At 41.9% G+C, this 21,778-nt stretch overlaps 6 protein-coding genes across 6 annotated transcripts; 4 read left to right on the forward strand and 2 right to left on the reverse strand.

Annotated features, from left to right (window-relative positions):
- Positions 1 to 258: 258 nt before the first annotated feature.
- On the forward strand, positions 259 to 1,619 carry LOC128264701 (enhancer of split m3 protein). The gene has a single exon (XM_053000339.1). It carries the CDS (start codon positions 468 to 470, stop codon positions 1,161 to 1,163), a length of 696 nt encoding a protein of 231 aa, XP_052856299.1. The 5' UTR covers positions 259 to 467; the 3' UTR covers positions 1,164 to 1,619.
- Positions 1,620 to 2,520: 901 nt separating this feature from the next.
- LOC128264710 (enhancer of split m4 protein) lies at positions 2,521 to 3,230 on the reverse strand. The gene has a single exon (XM_053000351.1). The coding sequence runs from the start codon at positions 3,175 to 3,177 to the stop codon at positions 2,722 to 2,724; it is 456 nt and encodes a 151-aa protein (XP_052856311.1). The 5' UTR covers positions 3,178 to 3,230; the 3' UTR covers positions 2,521 to 2,721.
- Positions 3,231 to 8,184: 4,954 nt separating this feature from the next.
- LOC128260673 (enhancer of split m5 protein) lies at positions 8,185 to 8,991 on the reverse strand. Its single transcript, XM_052993855.1, has one exon. The coding sequence runs from the start codon at positions 8,927 to 8,929 to the stop codon at positions 8,390 to 8,392; it is 540 nt and encodes a 179-aa protein (XP_052849815.1). The 5' UTR covers positions 8,930 to 8,991; the 3' UTR covers positions 8,185 to 8,389.
- A 3,532-nt stretch (positions 8,992 to 12,523) lies between these two features.
- Positions 12,524 to 13,826, forward strand: LOC128259322 (enhancer of split m6 protein). Its single transcript, XM_052991632.1, has one exon. The coding sequence runs from the start codon at positions 12,607 to 12,609 to the stop codon at positions 12,817 to 12,819; it is 213 nt and encodes a 70-aa protein (XP_052847592.1). The 5' UTR covers positions 12,524 to 12,606; the 3' UTR covers positions 12,820 to 13,826.
- Positions 13,827 to 17,132: 3,306 nt separating this feature from the next.
- On the forward strand, positions 17,133 to 18,109 carry LOC128256464 (enhancer of split m7 protein). Its single transcript, XM_052986846.1, has one exon. The coding sequence runs from the start codon at positions 17,258 to 17,260 to the stop codon at positions 17,816 to 17,818; it is 561 nt and encodes a 186-aa protein (XP_052842806.1). The 5' UTR covers positions 17,133 to 17,257; the 3' UTR covers positions 17,819 to 18,109.
- A 2,391-nt stretch (positions 18,110 to 20,500) lies between these two features.
- Positions 20,501 to 21,318, forward strand: LOC128258461 (enhancer of split m8 protein). Its single transcript, XM_052990091.1, has one exon. It carries the CDS (start codon positions 20,638 to 20,640, stop codon positions 21,181 to 21,183), a length of 546 nt encoding a protein of 181 aa, XP_052846051.1. The 5' UTR covers positions 20,501 to 20,637; the 3' UTR covers positions 21,184 to 21,318.
- Positions 21,319 to 21,778: the final 460 nt, after the last annotated feature.

The raw sequence follows: 21,778 nt of genomic DNA on the forward strand, positions 1-21,778 counted from the left end.
TAATCCTCCATCTTTGTACACAATCCTGGACCAACGGTGCCACTGCAGACGGTGCAACCCCCATCGAGGGCCCACAGTAGCCTCTCTTTGGGCCGCTGCCGAGCGAGGCTACCGATCCGCGACCGAGAAGAGCCGAAGTGGAACTCGATCTGCGGCCCGAGCCGAGTGTGTGCGAGCGATCATGCGGGAGCTTTGTGGCTGCGAGAGTGAGACCCCCGGTGCGGGAGAGCCTGGCTGTCATATAAAAGTAGGGCTGGGAACTAGTTTGGCACTCATTTCCCAAAAGTGCCGCCAGTCGAACGCACCGCAAGCGGTGGAACGCGCAACGCACGCGCAACAAATTCGTAAAAGAAATCTTATATATACATATATATGAAACGAACCAAAATCAGAAGTGATAATGTGCAGTTGAGAGACTAAACGAGAGCAATCCTTAAAAACAAAACCTAAAAGACACCCAATCGATCATGGTCATGGAGATGTCCAAGACGTATCAGTACCGCAAGGTTATGAAGCCGCTGCTGGAGCGCAAGCGGCGGGCCAGGATCAACAAGTGTTTGGACGATCTCAAGGATTTGATGGTGGAGTGCCTGCAGCAGGAGGGCGAGCATGTCACGCGACTGGAGAAGGCGGACATTCTGGAGCTGACGGTGGACCATATGAGGAAGCTCAAGCAGCGGGGTGGCCTCTCCCTGCAGGCAGTGGTTGCTGGTGGTGGTGGTGGTGTCAACAGTCCGCCCACCGCGACGAGTACCGCCCACGTGGAGTCCTTTCGCTCGGGATATGTGCACGCCGCCGATCAGATTACGCAGGTCCTGTTGCAGACCCAGCAAACCGATGAGATTGGCCGCAAGATAATGAAATTCCTATCGACGCGACTAATTGAGCTGCAGACGCAGTTGCTCCAGCAGCAGCAGCAGCAACAACAACAACAACATCAGCAGCAGCAACAACTACCGCAATCTTCGGGTCGCCTGGCCTTTCCGCTCCTGGGAGGATATGGACCGGCGGCCGCCGCTGCCGCTATTAGCTACAGCTCCTTCCTGAACAGCAAGGACGAACTGATCGATGTGACATCCGTCGATGGCAACGCATTATCCGAAACGGCGTCGGTCAGCTCGCAGGAGTCCGGCGCCTCGGAGCCCGTCTGGAGGCCCTGGTAATTGGGCCTGACTCCTGACTCTCGATCTTATCCCTAGCATTATAATCGCAACCCAAAAAATGGCTATTGACCGTTCTGCAACAAGATCCGTTGTCTTCCAAAGTATATCATTAACAAACCAAGTTGATTGAGGCAGATTTGCTAATCGGTTTCGAAGTTGGTTTTGAAATACTTTTAGGCTTAGTTCCCGTAATGGTAATTTGTAAATTGATTGTTTAATTTCAACTGTGATATAACTAAAGTACGATGATCAATCAATATCAGTGAATATATATGCGAGTGCACTAATTTCCTACTCCAAACGATTCCTAGGTTCATTAGTTTGTTGCGCTCTCTTCATTGTTTAGCCTATTCATTAAGCTTTACATAGTTTATAAATGTTAATTTATGGTTAATTGAGAAAGAGAAATCAAAAATAGACTACCCAAATAAAATAAATCAGTAAAATTGTAAAAGTTATTATGTTTACTTGTTGGGAAAGGAGATTTTCTTTATATTTCAGAGTTGCAAAAGGATGTGTACTATCCGCAAAAAAGCTTCAAAGACTTTTATTCCTGAAAAATATCATAAACTTATCTTTTGGATATTTTACCAAACAAAGCACCAATATTTTATATATTAGTAAGTGTGCTTTACAGGTAAAAGATATGAAATATATGCTTTGGATTCGATTTGTCTAAAAAGTTTCACAGAGATCCACCTGCATTGATTTTACAGGCGCTAATAAGGTATTAATGCGCAACAAGCAACCGAAAAGGTTTAGTTATTGACCCAAGCAATCCAATTTGTTTACTGCTCCAATAAATTACCCTTTAATTGCCCTGAAGATGCTTCAGCCTTAGTGTATGCAATACATTTCCGACTTGGCTCTGATTCATTCACGTAAGCAGATCATCTAATTGGAGACCGTTTTTCACCGATCTGATCGGCAATCAACATATCCTCTCTACCTGCCCGAAAACTGGTTGGAATTGCAGCAAAACTCAACAGGCAGAACAACCCCCGACGATGATCTTCACTACCTGCTGGCAGGTAAATTGATCAACAATAAGACCAAAAAGGTTCAGGATCGAATCGGATTAGGGTCCGCTCGTTTTTCAAATGAGTCATGCCAATTAACAAAGGATTTCGCTCCCTATTTATTTTCTGTGTTTATTTGTAAACGGAAAATCGTTTCAACAAAGGGGTCCAAAAATTTTGATTTCTATTCATGCAGATTCCCGTAAATGTAACACAATTTTTTTTTTTTTTGGTAAATCTAACCAATTTGAGGTGTGTGATTTACAATTTGTCTTTTTTTCTGAAAAATGTTTTATAAAAATTGAAATAAAACCAAAAGAAGTTTCTTTTAAATTGTATATATATTTTGATTTGTTTTTTTTTTGTAAATGTTAAGTAAAATGTATCACAATTTTTGTAAAGCTCTTCAGTTGAGTTGATCGGCTTGCGTGTTAATTTTTGTGGAATGGTGTCAAAAATTAACGGAAGACGTTGTTTAAAGCTGGAGATTCCATGGAAGACATAGTTGCTGGATGTGGGATGCAGTGTCAGGATGCTGATTAGGCCTGAACCCAACGATCCTGAGGGATGGCGATCTCGTTGGCGGTGCTGCAGTAGAGGGGCTCGATGAGGTCGTTATCGGCTGGCAGATCGGAGACGGCGGTCCAGAAGAAGGTGCCGTGGGCGGTGCGGACGAAGTGAACGGGGACGGTGGGCAGTTGCTCGAACTCGTAGTCCTCCATCTCGCAAGAGTGGGAGAGGCGCTCGTTGGCCTCGTTTTCGCAGGACTCCAGGGAGGCGCAAATGGAGGCGGACTCGAGATCGGCATTGCGGCTGTTCTCCATGGATTCCAGAGACTCCAAGGAGTTGGCCTTGAGGGTGTTCTTCAGGTTCTGCTCCTCCTCGACGCGCTGCTGCTGCTTGAAGATCTTCTGCAGCAGTTTCTTGACGCTGTAAGACAGCTTCTTGTTCGACTTGATGGTCATGGTGTTGGTGTTGCTCTTGTTCTGGCACATGATGATGGAAATTTCGTTTAGCTGGTGTGTAGCTGAGATGTGTACTGTACGAAGCGTTGAGCTCGAATGATGTCTGATCCTCGGGCAGAGCGTCCTTTTATACCCGCCAGGACGTGGAGAAACCCAAAGCCGAGCAGGTCACAAAACACCGAGTGTGGGAAACTACAAGGATACGTGTCCCGAAAAATCCAATACACAGTACATACTGTGTGTGCGGATACCCGGCGAGGCAACAACAAAAACGGCAGGTGTGTTTTTTCGAAAAGGGACTGTATCGGCATTAACCTGCGTGCGTCGGAGTGTGACGGCATGTCGTGCCGCACTCCTTGCACCTGTTGGAGGTGCGGGCAATTTTATCCTGCTGCAGGATCGTGAGAAACGAGACTTTCTACCAGTTCCCACAGTCTCGCATCGAAAGGATCCTTTTTGAAAAGGAGATTCGTTTTTTTCCCTTTTTCTGCCGATCACTTTTGGTTTTTATGTGCACTTATCTTATTATGTAGGCTGTGCGAGCGGGACGGGGAGATGATGGAGCCAAGGGGCGGGGGAAATCCCTTTTCCATTTTTCGAACACGTGTGCAGCTCGGAAACGTGGGAGAATATTTTCAATTTTCAACGCTCGAACGGAGGCAAACAATTAATGCCCAAAAACCAGAAGATCCTATAGTTCAATAGGCAAACAATCCAGAGTATGTGAGGAGAGGGGCAGGGGGTACACAGATAAGGGACCAAGGATCCTGAACTGTAGGCATTTAATGCGCTGTAATTTGAAATTTATCAAATTGTATGTGGAGACGGGGCGTTGCCCAAAAAAAAGAGAGATCGAGATGGAGGCGGAGGTGGAGGTGGAGGAGGAGGACAAGGATCGTCGACGAAGGAGTTGCTTTTAATTTCTGTTGCTGATGGCACACAATTAGCAGGGGACCGATTCTTATTATGATGGGTAAAAAAAATGTAAGAGAAGGAGGAGCAGGATCACGAGGACATCGTTGGAGGAGCACACGCACAGCGAGCGCCTGTCCTTTTTTGTGCGGTTCCTTCTTTTTTTTTGTGGATCTTTGATGGCGCGTGAGGCGCTGAAGCCAAGGTTTCCCAGGATTTCTTTCTGCTTTTTGTTTTCGGGCTCCCTTTGGGTATCTCTGGCGTACTTAATGGATTGTCCCTTGACTTAACCATAAATATTTGGAACACGGTGTGAGTTGGGACCAATTAAGCAGGACTCATCAGTGAGAAATTGTAGGCTGGCGTTAACAGTTCGTCCTGGATCTCAGATCTATTGAACTGCTGTGGAGGTGATGATGATTATATGGTTGGGTTACTTGGCTAGGTCGGTGTGGTTTCAGATCGATGAGTTCAAATCAAAGGTTGGGGAAAATTGTTATTGGAATCTACCTATTTGAGGGTCCCTTTTTCTAAGAAGTTAGAGTTCCAAACTACGAACCTATTTCCATATTAACACGGTACTCTTTTATCAATACAAAGTCTATATTATGGAATTACTCCTATGGCTTTAAAATAAAAAATATTATAATTCCTAAAATAAAGGTGCTGCTATGGCCTTATTCATAGGGTTTTCTTCGCCCAAACCATATCGGACTGTTGCTGCATTAAAAAATGTTACCATAATCAAGAGTAATCTACTATGAACCAAAGTTAAAAGATATGAACAATTTTAAAACTTAAACTTCTTATCGACCGATAAAATTCTTTTCTTAAAAAAACAAATTTTCTGTATTTTTTTAAATGTGGTTAAAGTATTGATTAAGTCACTTAAAAATAAGCTAACAAAAACGACAGAAAACAGCACCATATTTGGGGATTAAGATATAAACCATTTCTATTAAGTCCCTCCTCTTATTAGGCTTCAAATATTTTTTATTGAGAGACAGAATGTTTCTATTAAATCCCTTGCGTTTTATCTCAACAAGGCCTGCCTACGGATCTTTTCAATATCCTTTGCTGGATCAACAGTCCCAAATTATTGAATTACTTCTTGGAAACTGACCTTTATAGCCTTGGACGTTTCATCCAGTTCCTCGTATCGTTTTTGGTTGACTCATGCTACCGCATTATTCGGACTTATTATGCACGGATTGTGTCGATCTAATTGTGTTTTTGGTCCTTTATTTTTTCTGGTTGACTCATTGCCCCCAGTTTTCCTTCGCATGGATATTTTTTGTGTTCGTTGTTTTTTCTGCATTTTATTGTGTGCCCACGTGCAGGGCCAAAACAAATAAAAATAGTTAACCATTTGGATGGGAAAGGGAAACCAAAGCCCTGCTGGGGGTCCCGAAGAGGTTGGCTGCCCCTGCAGTGGTTTTATTTCGGGGTTTTCGGTGACTACTGTGGTGCCTTCTTTTTCTCCTTCACTTTTCTATCTTCCAGGAAAATCTTTGGTTGAACACGTGCACTGATTTCTTATCGCGGGTCGATCATTTAAGGTTCCAAAACTGTAGATTAGCCCGACGCACACAAAATAGGAGAAAGAGAAAAAAATAGAAAAAATAAAAACAAAATCAACCTGACCCTGGCAGTCCATTGTCTGCCAGCCAAGTGTTCAAAGGGGGGTGGGAATGATCGTGTTTGTACACGTGACGACCTCGTTTCGCTCGCAGCAGGGTGTTACGGTCGAAACTGCGGCCCCGTCACGTCCCTCGATCCATCCACCTAACCATCTATCTGAAGACCATAACTATCTACGGCAACGTGAGCAACTTGCAAACGTGAACATTTCACACATGTGCGATCGGCAGCGATTGACAGCGGGAAAAGCCCACCGATCATTGAGGTCTTCCCTCCCTCCGCACTCCGCAGGTCCAGTTACACCGGACAGGACCTTCCACACCCAAGCGGACCATTCGTCCAGAGGATGTGCTAACTGCCCGAATCTGTTACGGTATTTCCGTTTACATTTTCCGTGGTCAGCAGCGTGAACATCAAACGAGGCGTGCGAAAAATTCCGTTGAACGTAAAACGATCTGCACTTGAGCTGTACCGACGGGATGAGCTACAGGGATATAGTCAGTGCCATAGTCCCATGTGCACAACAGTTAGCATAACAATAACAAGGAATCGGTAAATATATTTGAAGGAACAAAACCAACACGAATTGTTGATGACCATTGAAAAACATCAACGTTTCTTTAAGTTTTCAGCAAATTTAAAACATTTTCTTTAGTTGGCTTTATGGGTGGGAGGAACCCTATCTCCAATCTTTAATATTAAAATATTAATATTTTTCCATAAGCCTATATGTTAGTTTTGTACACCGAAAAATTTATTTATATTGATCTTGATAAGCCAAAAAGCAAACTAGTGATACAAAATACAAAAATATATTTGTACAGTTAGTACAGTTTTCTGTAGGGATTTCTATAATTATAATTAATGAAAATCATTTAGCAACTTTAAAAGTTTTTAAATAGATTTTCAGGGTTTTTTGTAAACAAAACCTTTTTGAGGAAATAACTTATATGATATTAAATTAAAACACAACTTTTGTAAGCTGCTTTTAAAAGTTATAGTAAAAATGAACTATTCGTCGAATTCATTTACCCGATGTAGAGGGTATTAACCGAACTTATTTATGAATATGATCTGGTGGACCTACGTGGCGGTTTCTTTGGTTTTGTAATGATAAAATAACACAGACACTAATCAGTGTGGCGACATGTGGGGTCCTTTGTATCATCGAATTACACAGAGACATTGCACTTGACACGAGACAGCGCGACATGTCTTTTAAATTTGGTTTTTATTTTTTAGTTTACAAATTAGTATGTGCGATGGTGTGTCGCATATGCGGGAGGCGAGTTCCAGGAATCCGGTGGCCATTGTCTTTGTTGGTTTAGGATATCATCAGAGTCCCGTTCCTCGATCCCCGCCCATCACTCAGCACGCACGTGCAGGACACAAAAGGGGTCGTAATTGACGCTTTAACTCGATGGTCTCGGAACCTCCCCTGACCGAAAAAAAATACTATAACGATATGTGAGCCCTGTCCAGGGGTTCGAGGGATATGCAGATTCGATAACACCCAGCAACACGTGCAACACCACAGTGTTAAGCTGTTGATCGAGGCGTAGACAGGTCTCAGTTCTTTTTGTCTCTGCCCCTCAAAGGCGTCGCTTGGCCAGGGGTTTGCCTGGGTTTACAACCCGAGGACCTCCTACTTGGACCCGGGGGACTTCAACAGTCCGCAGTGGAGGTCCCAGCTGGGGTGTCTTGCACAGATCTTGTTTATATCGATCATCAGGTGGGGGAGGGTTTGCTTAATGTGTGTATTTTACTCTTTAAATGGGGATCTATTCTAATGAACTGTTCGCCTCAACGAGGGGTAAATATTCTTCAAATGACATGCAGGCCAAACAGTTTTATACAAAAAATCGTATTCACTAAAGTACTAAAATTTCGATGATATTGTCCCCTTAATATACACACACACAATTTCAAATGCAGTCGATATCTTTATGGTTGTATTTTAATTTATTTAGTTCAACTGTTCTTTAAAATTAACCATAATCTGAAAATATTGTAAAATCCAAATTTAACAACAAAATATCGAAAGTACTGAGCTTTTGTAAATAAGGTATTTATGAAAATAGTTTATTATTCTTAAATTAAATAACAACGTATTCTTAGTAAAGTAACTAAGGGCAGTAGCTACGGTCGTCAAAATAATATGTTTTCTAATAACAATAATTAGGCCTCCTTACCTACCTGATACCAACCCAATGAATTGCAGTTGGTTATTATTTGTTTGCTTTTGTATTTTCTTATGAGTTAAGCCTCATAACAAATAAATCAAATAAGAGAATCAAAAGGTCCCACTGGTGCTAAACGGAGAATAAACATATAATATTTGATTATAATTAAAGAGATCTCTTTAAAACGATCTCTCTGGTAGAGTTCAGCGAAATTGTCTATCTGAAAATAAATTTCGAAATGCGATTTAAAGTTTGTGAAGTTTTAAATAAATAAGTCAAAAATATTTAGTTTTATGTTTCTTGTATTTTATTACTATTAAAGCTGTTGTTGTATTCTCTTATAAACTAAATCTTAATGAACTAGTAAAGCTTGTGGTGTGCTTATGATCTAGGTAAAGCTGTTATCACAGTGTTAACGATTCAATTGGAAGACATGATTCGTTGTAGCAGGAATTGCTGATGGAAGACATGATTCGATGTTGCTGATGATGAAGTGGCACGACCAATTACCAGGGACGCCACATGGTATCTTGAGATGGCTTGGGGCTGGCGGCAGATTCGGATTCCTCGGCATCGCTGTGATATCCCGAGGAGGCGGGGCTGAGTGGGCGTGGGGCGGAGATCTGAGTGGAGGGCTGGTCGACCTGATCGGCCTGCAGCATGCGCTGGAACTCCACTCCCAGGTGTGTCATCACCGTCTTGCCCACATCCACACTCATGGCCGGGGTGCAGGCCATCACACGGGAGATTTCGCTGACGGCGTTCATGTAGCCATTCTTGAAGCTATCCATCGGGAGTGGGGCAACCGGCGCCTGCTGCTCGACGACCTGTTTGCGCATGAAGACAAGTGCCGCCTCCAGCATCTCGGCCTTGTCCATTCGCAGGATGGCATCGTCGCCCTGGAACTCGGCCACCAGGGTCTTCAACGTGTCCAAACACTTGTTCATGCGGGCCCGCCGCTGGCGCTCCAAAAGGGGCTTTTTCACCTTCAAATAGTGCTGGGTCTTCGAGACGAATGTGGTTTGGTTGCTGGTCTGTGGTGCCATTTTGTGAGTTGCTGTAGTAGTTCTGTAGAAGTGAGCTGAGCTGAACTGTACTGCTTGCAGGATGCTGCTCGAATGATGCTGGATTCCTCGACTGCACTGGCTTTTATACCCGCAGCAGTCGCAGCAGAGGAGAAGGTCCTTTCTGGAGGACCTGCTACCTGCGAACCCACCGTAGAGATCTGTAAATCTCATTGCTGTGCGTGCGTGGGAAAGGAAACTGAAATCGTTGTGCAAAGAATGACTGTTCGGGCTGCTTTTCTTTGGGCCCCTTTGTGCGTTTTATTCCTTTCAATTGTCTAGCCAAGGAGTGTGGGTCCTGGCGACGCTTTGTAACTGCAATTAAACCGTAAAATGCTGGCCAAGACGTGAGAACGTGGTACACGGAATTGGTACCAATTGTCTGCGACAAACTGATTCGGTTTGGGCCAGCAAATGAAAATCAAACTCGGTAAAATTGTAATTGTCTTGTTGTGGCTTACTGATCTTTGGCTCGTTGAGAGAAAAGTGGGATGATCGTTTAGATCCTGAACATGGGATCATTGCCAGTAGCTGAGCATCTATTAGTTTTTAATCAAAATACTTTTTGTATTGCTCTTAAATTTCTTAGAATACGTATTATTAAAAAATGTTTTTAATGCCTTATCACAAAATCGTACATTAAAAATAATTTGTTGTCCTTAGAAGTCGTTTTTTTTTAAACACAATAAACCAATTTACTAAGAATGTAAACTGAGGAACCAAAGCAAATTTTATTTGTGAAAGGAAAACTTTGATTAATTGAAAAAAAAGCCAGCATGAGTACCCCCATAAATAAAAACTACTAAAATCCTTTCCAAATTAAGGAATCTATATCTGCCTATTAAAGCAATTTTAATACCCCACTTATTGAAAACAAGCACTTAAATACATTTTATAGTCTTGGTTTTTTTGGTCCCACTTTCCAAATCACTTGCTTCCCCATAAATCTTGACCGAATGTTAGGTCCCATCAACCCTTAGAGCTAACCCCAATCCCTATCCCAGATCCAATTCGAATCCCGAGAAAGTGGCAGTCACCGTTGTTGAGGTCTTGAGGGGTCTTTTCGGTTTGTTTTGCTCGATTTTCATATCGTGAGAACCGCTCGAGACGCGTCGTGTGTTTCCCACGCGATGTGCACACCTGCCATTTAAGACGCTTATATGGTTACGATTACAGGCTCGGATACACGGAAAGAAGCCGGTACACAGATACTCCATACAGACAACCACTGGGCTGTAAATACACAGAAGCAACAAAAACCAGATGAGGGCACACATTTATCTGTCGGCACACATTTATTGCGCCGGCGCAACGCTTATTATCAGCCCAAGTAGCGATCGTCGTGTGACTGACTGCCGACTGCCTGATGGACTGACGGATTGACTAACTGCCCGACTCACTGACTGACTGACGGATTGACTAACAGCTCGACTGACTGACGGACGTACCGACTGATTACTGACTGCTTTGCTTTAGTTTTTCACTCTTGTCGCCGTCATTGACGATTGTTTAATTTAAATTGCCGGCTACCAGACGGCGGGCTTAATGATTATGGCCGGGCCGTCCGAGTTTCCAAGTTCCGAGGAACTTGTACGCAATAGTTATTTGTACTTTACGACATGGGCTAATTGAACGAACGCACCCGCAGAAGAAGTTTAACGAGCCGTCTGTCATTGATTGTGGTGGAGTGGTTGGCTTGTCAATGGGCAATCAAATCATTAATGTCTCCAAGGTGAGTAAGAATCCCCAGTAGCCAACTGACAGCCACTAGATGGATTTCAATGATCCAATCCTTTGAGGGATTTATGCCCGACCACCAGTTGGCTTGTCAGGTAAATGTCGCTGGCAAATGTTTGCACAGCCATAAATTAGTTGAACGATAAGTGGACAATTGTTGAGAGACATAAGCACTGAGCCCACAATCCGAGGGATGGTTAGAATAACTCAGAGTTAGCTTCGAGAAGAATGGTCACTTCCTGGTGTTAACGCCATTGTTCTGGCCTTAAATACATTCATGGGAAAAATAGTCAAGATGGTAATGGAAGAGGGAACATCATTTGCACTTTCCCTTTTTTGATCATACAAGAACTGGGATGAACTTTTATAATAATATAGTTTCTGAGAAGAAACTATATTATTAAAAAATTATGTTTTTATTAGTATTTAATAAGTTTTCAAAGAGTTAATATGTATCTTAAAAACTCGATTACCTTTTGTTAGGATTTATTTTTATGATTTATTTTTATGATATTATAAACTCTAATATCAATTGACATTCAAAATAATCTAATGTTATATAAAAAGAAAGATAATATAAACAAACGTTAACAGATAATGTTAAAATAATTAATTTGATCCAAGGGTTTATTTTAAATGATACGAAAAGTGTACTTTAAATAAATCAAATTGACCAGCCTCATATCGACATGACTGTTTTGAAAATCATTTCTTAAAATTTGTCTGAATGTTTCTTATCATGATATCCTTTAAAATTTGTCCAACTAACTATATCACCCTTTCACTTATCTCACCATATCAACTCAATCCAATTTATCAGCTAAACCATTTAATATTAAACACCATTGACTCCTTGAAAGCAATCAACCTCAAACCCACTTTGCTCGCAGCTCGTGCCATGAAACAACCCTCATGCGAAACTCACCGCCCGATTCTCGGCCCACAGACAACAAACACTCCAAATTATAAGCCCATATAAGTTGAATTAAAACTCTATCATTGCGCCACCGCAAATGAAAGCACCTTGCTCTGGCGAGGATTAAAATTGCGGCTGTGCTCCAAACACGTGACTGACCCGCGTCCCAATCAGAGGAGCAGCACTTGTCCTCCGCCACGCGTTTGGCCAACCGCTGAGCTTTCCAGGCCCAGGCCCAGGCCCAAAAGCAAACATCAATCAGGTGGAAAGCGATTGGGAAGCAAACGCGTGACCCAACGGCGGGCGAAGCAATTAACCAAAGTTGAACCAACTCTGCAGCAGAAGCAGCAGCAGCAGCAAGTGCAATATGTGTCAAAAGGGGCAACATCATGAACAACAACAACAACAGCAACAGCAACATCAACGGCTACAAGGAACAACCACCACCAAGGCAATGAAATGAGCGGGGCTGTGGCCTAAATTGCAAACAGCTGCCACTCGAACCGTGGGATACTTTTTCCCCTAGCCTCAAAAAATCGAGATATGCGCTAAGGATAGGGGAAGGAAGGCCCTTGTGCTGTCGAACCTTATCCATGGGAACCACAACTGCTCAACGCTCTCAATATTTATTCTGTATTGAAACAGAAAAAAAATGAGGATGGTTGAAAAAAAACAGGGACGACCGGAGTGGGGGCAAAAACGAGATTATCCTGCACGTGTTGAGCTTGCTGCGGCGTTCCTTGCGCTAAAAGCGTGGCAGGCGAACGTTGGGTTGATATTTCAGATGAGGTTGCTGCTGCTCCTGCGCGGAGTTTGCACATGTGTCGTGAACATGTGGCACTTGTTGTTTTGGGTGGTTGGACTTTTGGGTGGTGGTTATCTGCCTAGGTTGCGTTGCCCTATAAAAGCGCGACACTTGCTGTCAGCCCACAACAGTTGCAATTTGAAAGCCAACGCGTAAAGAACTCTAATCAGAAAAGTGCATTTTATACAGCCACCTAGAACCATGTCGAAAGTTAAGAACTTATTGGCCAAAATGCTGCAGCGTTTTGCCAAAAGCAGCACAAATAACGATAGTCAACGGTACGATAGTCTGGAGGAGATTGCCCAAAATCAGGCCAACGAGAGGATGCTGAGAGAAACTCTGACGGGAATGGAGGAGCACCTGGTCATCTGCTTGGAAACTGCTGCCGGTAGCTTTTATTGGCACTCGCAGTAGCAACAATCGCAGGAGCAACAGCAAAATCACCTGCATCAGCAGCAATCTAAGGAGAATCATTGCTGAGAAAAAAAACATCAGCTTTAGAAGTGGCTGTCTTGTCAACAACTGCAATTATAGTGAAGAAAGAAGCAACCAATTTAATTGCAATAGGAAAAAAGACAGCAGCTTTTCCTCAGAAGAAAAGAAACTACACTTAATGTTGCCATGTCAACAGCAACTTGTCAAAAAGCCGAAAATCCAGCAGCAACATAATGGAGTATTAAAGGAGCAACCACAGTAGCAACACCACAGCAATAGAAACTGCAATTATTATTGCAATGCCAACAGCAAATATAATTGCCAGTACCAAAAACGGCAACTTCACCTGCAGCAACACCTCAAAAAGCCAAAAACTCAAGAGCATCATTAACAGCAGCAACAATAGCGAACCCTACCCCAACCGCAGAGTCAACTTGGCCAATAAAAGCTATAATAGTTTGTTAAAAAGCGAGAATACTAGCCACAAAAACAGTAGCAGCCACATAAACTATAACAATCTATAACATCTCAAGAAATCAAAGCATCGATGACAACAACAGACAGTCACCACAACAATCCCAAGACGACAGCAGCAACATAAGCCAAAGCACCAACAACATGGGCCAAAAACCGGTAGATGCGACCAAAACGACTGAACGCATGAATGAATAATACAAAACATATCATTCGGTGAATGAATGGAGCTGTCGAGCGATCGTGCGAATTGTGTTGCGTGCCAGCAACAAGTATCCATATCCAATTAGTCTTAAGGATGCAACTCAGACATCCTCTCCAGTTGGAGATCCTCGATGGGTGCCACTGATAAACATAAAATACATTTGTGATATGAACTTAAGCTAGTTAGTGTAGAATAAATGTTATTAGTTTATAAGAAATAAACATATACAAAGAAATTTAATTGAAACTATATCTGTTTGCTATTTGGGTAATTTTGTTGTTCGTGCTTGGAGAAAAATCAACCCAATTGGATTGTGATTAAAGGGAAAATTACTAAGCTGTTGTCTTCAACAAATCTTTTAGGCCGCTTAATAAAAATCACTTGTAAATTTATTGAACAAACTTTAATTAGATCTATTGTTAGCTCTTAAAACTTACCTTCGAAAATTAACTGATTGCTTGTTTGTTATTAGTGAAAAATCTCATTTGTTGCGGAAGGTCTTTAAAATTTGGTAATACCAAACGTTATTGAAACCTCACTAAAATATCTAAATCAACTTATTGACAACCGAAAGATTAATCAACCGTATTATTCCGTTTTTAGTATACTAATTTGTTCCGGAATTTTGTTTACACAACCAAATAATTTTGAAGTCCAATTTTATTTTGACTTTCACAAAAAATTATCATAACTTTTGTGTGTTCCCTTTAAAAATCTTAAGAATGCAAATGCAAATCAAAGCTAACCCTCCATTGAGCTGACTATATCCCCGCATATCCGGGCATCAACGCTAATCGCAGCAAATGATAATCGCCGCCCTGTCATTCCGCACAAAATGGTAATTTCCTGCCGCCGATTCGCAAGCTCCAGGCTTAAAAAAATTCAAACATTTTTTTTTTGCATTTCATTCGATTTTATTGCGAATGCGTGGCGCGCAGCAAGCTTCTGTTGGGGCCCTTTAGCTTTTGTTTTTTTTTGCTGCTGCTGCTCGCGTCTGTCGCGCGTTTGGCGTGCCAAGCATGCGCACACATATTCAATTACACGGCAGCAACATCGGCAACCCAGCAGCAACATCCACGGCACAGCAGCAACACCAGCGATTATATCGATGCATTGACAATAAGCCAACCCCGTTGCGTGCCCAAATGGTTGCCCCTATTTAATAAAAAAGAAAAAAAAAAAACAACAGAGAGCTGGCCATGTGCAGCTCGAAAAATTTTCTCACAGTCGCCAGAAAATTGTAACGGCTTGTTGTTCAGCACACTCTCAGCACGCAGCGCACACACACTTCCTGCCAGAGCAACAACAACTACAACAACAACGACAGCATCGCTGCTGTTCTTCAAACCGGCCACGTATATTGTTTATATAGTTAACGAATGCGATACATTTAATCTTTAGTGTGTGTCAATTTGCCGTACAGTCATTTAGTTTGCATGTCCCTCGTCGATCCATCGAACCATCCCTTTTCTGGGTCCCACGATGATGATGTCCCGACGTGAGCAGGAATACCATACGCGTATATGTATGCCACTTAGCGCAGTACGATCCTATCCGATCCCTGGGCCCAAGTGTTCAACAGAAGCTACAATTCAGCATTCATAATTGACAACAGCAGGAGCGAGGGAGAGGGCAGCTATAGGGCCCACGATGGACAAGAAAAAATTAAATAAAATAAAGGGCAGGTGGTAGTTTTTTCAGTACTACCCGTGACTCGCACAAGCAGCTCGGTCAGATTTACAGTGGTTCAAATGCAGTTTAACATCGGTTTGAAACTGTTAAGGGGTGAATTTAATTTATTCTTACAAATATTTGTACTTTTTTCAAATAACTAAATCAAAACTTTAAGCACCTAAAATAAATTTTAATTGCTAAAAATTAAATGTTTTTAAAAATTTTTTTTAGTTTCCAATTTCCTCAAAAAGGTATATGTCTCCCACATTTTCCTAGCCTTAAGAAAAATACAAGCAAATACGATTTCTCAGAGTTAACCAGCAAGGAACACCTTCCACTAAAGGTCCTATGTTTCACACATCTGTGCACAGAAAACCCATCAAATGGTGATTCGGTCAAATTGTGCCGTATCAACATGCACCTTAAATGTTTCCAAAAATTCAGATTCTCACGCACCGTCACAGCCGCCGAAAACTATCCATGGCAAGTTGAGGTCAAGCCACGGAAATTCGTAAATTACAAAGTACTACGCATGGAACACCTTCCGCAAAAGTCTCTACAAATTTACAACTTCCCATAAAGTCGGACTCCCATGCATCGGTTAGTTTCAGAAATGAACCGTAGCAAGTAGAAAACAGGCACCGAGAAATCCGTAGGGTACACAGTTCAAAACCTGCTTAGAGACCTTTTACAAAGGTCCTAAAGTTGCACACAACATGGAAAAACCATGGAACCGGATACGGAAAATTCACATTCTCACGATCTTTAAAGGAAGTTTCTCAAATTAGCCGTAGCAAGTAAAGGACAGGACCGTAAGGTACAAAATTAAAAACCTGCATGAAATACCTTACAGAAAAGTCCTACAATTTTAAAACCTAAAAACTAACAATTACGATTTGGAAAACCCCATTGCCTTCATCCCGAAATACACATTCCCACGACCTCTTGGAGTATTTGAAATAAAATATCCCTAGCAAGTAGATAACAAGATGCGTAAAATCCGTAGTCCTAAATTTGCACCTAGGTGGAAAATCCTGAAAAACTTCATTCAACCAACCACGCACAAAAATTCCCGCATGTGTTTCATCTGTTCGACCCACTGTGCCATGTGCATAAGGGCTCGAAACTCGGAGCTCGGAACTCGGGACTCGCACTACCTCCGATTATAACTTATAACACCAACGAGCGAGAAAAATCTTGTGGGAAACTTGAGGGCAAAGTGTTTCCCACGATTCGAATGTCAGTGGAAAGGAAAACAGAGAAGCAGCATGTGCAACCACCGTCGCACCACCACCACTGCACCATGGCATCTTCATCCCCTGCCAAGACTCACTACCAGCAAACACAGATGGGGTCATAACAATACGACTGGAAATGGTTTTTAAAAATCTTAAGGTTTTTGCGGAAATTTTTTAAAAGAATACAAATTATTTAAATATATGAGTAAAGAATATTTCATATGCTTAAAATAGTCATAAAGTAGGCATATTAAACATATCAATTCTGCAATTCTGAAAAAATATGTTTATGTGCAATAGTTTGAGGCTGTGCCGAGTAATGTTTTGGCTGATAAATTTAAAGAATTTTTGTATGGAAAATAAAGATTAAAATATTTATTATGCGACTTAAACTTTATGAACTTAACTTTAAAATATTTAACACAATTTGCTGAAATTATAATATTATTGCGAGCCCATATTATACTGACCCTAGCTGTGTTCCAAACTTGTTTGCGGAGAAAAACCCACCACCGAAAATGCAGGCGAGAGGATCGTGTCCCAGTGACTGAGTGAGAGTAGTTTGCTCGGCAGGTGGTGGTTCTGGCTCTCCAGAGCTCCGCTACTCTCTTTTCTCTCTTTCTCCAGGCAGCGTGCGCTGAGCACGAGACGCTCTCGGAACGGCACGTGCAGCTATAAAAGCAGCGGTAACCGGAGACGAGGGCAACATTTTCAACGCAGTCGTGGTGCAGTCAACATCTCAGGACTTACTCCACCGAAGGATCGAGAAGAAGTTCTTCAACAAGTCATTCTAAAAGTTACCAAAACTCACATAACACTGAACACAATGGCCACCAAATACGAGATGTCCAAGACCTACCAGTACCGCAAGGTGATGAAGCCTTTGCTGGAGCGCAAGCGTCGTGCCAGGATCAACAAGTGCCTGGACGAACTCAAAGACCTGATGGCCGAGTGTGTTTCCCAGACGGGCGATGCCAAATTCGAGAAGGCCGACATTCTGGAGGTCACCGTGCAGCATCTACGCAAGCTTAAGGAGTCCAAGAAGCAGGTTCCCGCCAATCCCGAGCAGAGTTTCCGTGCTGGCTACATCCGGGCAGCCAACGAAGTGTCCCGTGCTCTGGCCTCCCTTCCCCGAGTGGATGTTGCCTTTGGAACCACCCTGATGACCCACCTGGGCATGCGTCTCAACCAACTGGAACAGCCCATGGAACAATCGCAGGCCGTCAACACCCCACTCAGCATCATCTGCGGATCGAGCTCCAACTCCAGTTCCTGCTCCAGTGCCAGCTCCTGCTCCTCCATCAGCCCTGTTTCCAGTGGCTATGCCAGCGACAACGAATCCCTGCTCCAGATCAGCAGCCCCGGTCAGGTGTGGCGTCCCTGGTAAAGACCAGATCTGAAACATACCAGAACTGAATCGTCGTCGGGCAATCGCGCAATTGGAAACGCAGCTTTAGAAAATGCTTTAAAATGATCCTCATTTATTTGTTACGTTACCACGTTTTAGGTTTCTAAGTTAAGTCTGTGATAGGGACGCTTTATTAACTTTTGTCTTAACTCAATCAAGCAGAAGTCTGTTTTTTTACTCTAAATATATACAAATGTTTACCAGCTAAGAGATCTCAAGAATACAACACGCAAAAAAATACAAAATGAAAAGAAATACAAAATTAACGAAACGAAATTTAACTACCGACTTCTTATTTGGGGAATTCTTACTTTACAGCTCTCTCTTATTGGATTCATTGGCATTTTTGGAACTTTAATAGTTTCTATCGCAAAAACGGTCAACGAAATCAAGATAAAACATTTTTTTTGACTTACCACACGATGTTCTTCAAATAAACCATTATGTTCTATGGTCAAACAAACTTAATGTGTACTGTATACACGTATTCATAAACATAAATATAGTGTGCATAAGCTTATTGAATACATGTTTAAATTAATGGACTTTTTATAAATTATGTTCATTATATGAAACCCCATCATTATTTTAAAAGAGCAAAGTTAATAACAAGATACAATTACAAGTTCAAAGTAATAAGTGAAACATGAAGCATTGATGAGTACTTTGATTATGTAATACTATAATCAATAAAGGTTTCGGAAAATCTGTAAACCAAAGTAACATTAAATAATCTTACATAACTATAATATATATAAGCACAATGTGATTAGATGATAGTGTTATTATAGGCCATTTTAAAGCAAGCTTCTTTTAAAGATCTTAAAAAAACACACTTTAAAAAACCGTTACTAAAACCTTGCTTATTAATCTACCCTTTCTGATCTAAAAACATTAAAATAAACATTAATGAACTGCAGCTATTATATTCTTTACACTCTGTTATATTCTTTTGACCATGAAACTATTTTAATTATCTAAAACAGTCAATAAAGGGGTTCAAGGGAAGAATTTTATAATTGCAAGTCGGCACACTTTTAAACTACTCATCGACAATAAGGTCTATTGTATTTGTCCTATATCGAAGGTCTGCGAACCCCTCTTAGTATTTTCGTTGGAAATAATCAATTACCTATTGGGGGTTACAAGGGAGGTACAAGCAGTTAACGTCTTGTTCACCGCTTATTCTAAAAATGAGCATCCCTGCCCATTACAATAATGAATGAAATGTCATATCATTACTTAATAAATGTTAATCTTAAGGTATCTCAAGATTTTGGCTCATCCCCTGTTCATTTTAATGTATCGCCGAAGTATTACCATCTTTTGGGGGTTGGAAGGGAGGGATACAAATCCGATAGGTAGGCATTGTAATTGTTAATGCTAATCTACTGTGCCATTTAACATCTTATTAGCCTTTGACCCTTAAATACTCTATGAAGTGTGCTATTGATCACTTATTAAATGTCTTCCTGGCCCAATAAGTTTTCCAAATTGGCTGTTCCCAAATGGCACAATCATATGTCACACTCTTTAAAATATATTACTGTAAATCACTTACTGCAAAGCAATTCAAATAATTTAATAAATTTTACAATAAAATATAAAAAAATAAAATTTATAATTATGATTATAATTCTACTCTTACATATCATATATCATATCATCAATCAATCATATCATCAATATTACCTCGGCAGTGTCCTTCTTTTAATCTTATTATTTTCCAAAAATACTTCCAAAAATTTTTAATAGGTGTGAACATTATTTAGCCAACGCAATAATTCATTACTTTCTACCAATTAAATGCCAATTAGGGGGGTAACAGGGAGTTCACTACATTCCATAGGCTGGCATTCCGGCACAGGGCTCACCCTGGGCAATAAGTACTCAACCTCAGCCACGAGTCGAGCATGCGGGGCACACTTTCTGCGCCCGTTTGACCCACGTCCCCCTGCCAAGCAACCACAACCACCCATCGTAAACCGAACAACGATCGAACAACCAAGGCGACCCGGCACGAAGCCAATATGCCACATCCACTAATTGTGTCCAATAAACACTCGGCGACGGGGCAGTGTGGGAACGGAAAGAGGAGATCTCCAGTTCGGAGATCGGGACAGGAGTAGGGGCATTATGCCATCATCGTCTGCAGGCATTGATGAAACAATAAGCGAGTAGATGGCACGGCAGGATAACAATGCCAGAGCAGCCCACGCACAACCAGATCCCCACCTCCTCCTCTTCCCGATCCCATGTACCCATGTATGAACCAACTACCCATTCCAAGCGACAGGATGAGGCAGTGAAGTATGCATTAAGGATAATAACACCGGCCCAGAAAGCAATGCGAACAGCCAAAAACAGCGACAGCTGCAAAAATGAGCCCTGATCCTTAAACTCGAAAAAAAAAAATGAGAAGCGGAGCGGAGCGAAGCATGTGGCCAAAAGGGAAAACAAACGAGAAAAAATTGTGTGAGAAACTTACTTTCAGCTCGGTTCCCACGCCACGAGCCACAAGGATTGTCCTCCGTCCTCCGAAGTTGCAGCTGTTCCTTGCGAAAGAGACGGCATGCTCAGGACTTAGCCATGCGCGCGAAAGAGAGGGCAGAAAAGGTGCGTACCAGAGGGTGGATTTCAGAGCCCAGGGAGCCGTATAAAAAGGCAGGGCTCGTCAGAGCTGAATATCACTCACGATTCCGCCATCGAGCAGGCAACAACCAGCCAAAAAGAACAAAATTTAAACAATTTTTTAAAAATTCTTTAAATCTACGTAAACATTAACACACAACTCAAAAATGGAATACACGAGCAAGACCCAGATCTACCAGAAGGTGAAGAAGCCCCTGTTGGAACGTCAGCGACGGGCCCGCATGAACAAGTGCCTGGACAACCTGAAAACACTTGTCGCCGAACTCCGAGGTGATGACGGCATCCTGCGGATGGACAAGGCCGAGATGCTCGAGTCAGCGGTAGTCTTCATGCGCCAGCAAAAGAACCCAAAGAAGGTGGTTCAGGAAGAGAACGCCCTGCCCCTGGACAGTTTCAAGAATGGCTACATGAATGCCGTCAACGAGGTGTCTCGTGTCATGGCCTCCACACCTGGCATGAGCGTCGACCTGGGCAAATCGGTGATGACTCACCTGGGCCGCATCTACAAGAACCTGCAGCAATTCCATGAGGCACAGAGCGCCCAGGAATCCCTCCAGATCTCCATGGATTGCTCCTCGTTGGACAAGGCGCCCCTCAGCCCCGCCTCCTCTGGATATCACAGCGACTGCGATAGCCCCGCCCCCTCTCCACAGCCCATGGAACAGCAGCAGCCCCTGTGGCGCCCCTGGTAAAAGGGATTAAGTGGCAGGAAGGTGGAGTGGCAGGACCAACCAACAACGCATCTGTGATAGCCCAACTGTGATGGCAACAAAATAGCAAATTGAAAAACCACTAGCAGAACAAATATAAACCAATTTTAAACGAAAATCAAAGCTTACTTATTTGGGTTTTTGGAAGGGGGAAATTTAATTTCAGCCTTTCTTTCCGCACTCTAATTGGCAATTGAAACTCATCTTCCAATTGGAAAATATAAATTAATCGCAGAACTGGAAAAATAGTTTACAAAACAACCCTTTTGTTGGCTGTTAGTCAAAGCGAATAAAATTTATTTTAAAAATTTGTCAACAGGCAAATTCTATTCATATAATTTGGTTAAAAAAGTAAACACAATTATTATAATTTAAAAATTTTAAATGATTTTCTTCATGACGCATCTTATATTATGAACTACTTTTTTATATATTTTTCGGTTGTGTTATTTTTTTTAGTGAAAAATGTATTTTATTTTTTTATTTTTGTTTATGAACAAGAAAATATTATTGGTCATAGCATGTTTGAAATTAATAACGTCTTCAGCACACGATTTTCAAAAATTCGAAAGACGCG

Source organism: Drosophila gunungcola, chromosome 3R (genome assembly GCF_025200985.1).
Source record: "Drosophila gunungcola strain Sukarami chromosome 3R, Dgunungcola_SK_2, whole genome shotgun sequence".
NCBI classification, from domain to species: Eukaryota; Metazoa; Arthropoda; class Insecta; order Diptera; family Drosophilidae; genus Drosophila; species Drosophila gunungcola.

What these genes read in the sequence shown, in the direction of transcription:
- LOC128264701 (XM_053000339.1), top strand. Translation starts at nt 468, where the DNA reads ATGGTCATGGAGATGTCCAAGACGTATCAGTACCGCAAGGTTATGAAG.
- LOC128256464 (XM_052986846.1), top strand. Translation starts at nt 17,258, where the DNA reads ATGGCCACCAAATACGAGATGTCCAAGACCTACCAGTACCGCAAGGTG.
- LOC128259322 (XM_052991632.1), top strand. Translation starts at nt 12,607, where the DNA reads ATGTCGAAAGTTAAGAACTTATTGGCCAAAATGCTGCAGCGTTTTGCC.
- LOC128258461 (XM_052990091.1), top strand. Translation starts at nt 20,638, where the DNA reads ATGGAATACACGAGCAAGACCCAGATCTACCAGAAGGTGAAGAAGCCC.
- LOC128260673 (XM_052993855.1), bottom strand. Translation starts at nt 8,929, where the DNA reads ATGGCACCACAGACCAGCAACCAAACCACATTCGTCTCGAAGACCCAG.
- LOC128264710 (XM_053000351.1), bottom strand. Translation starts at nt 3,177, where the DNA reads ATGTGCCAGAACAAGAGCAACACCAACACCATGACCATCAAGTCGAAC.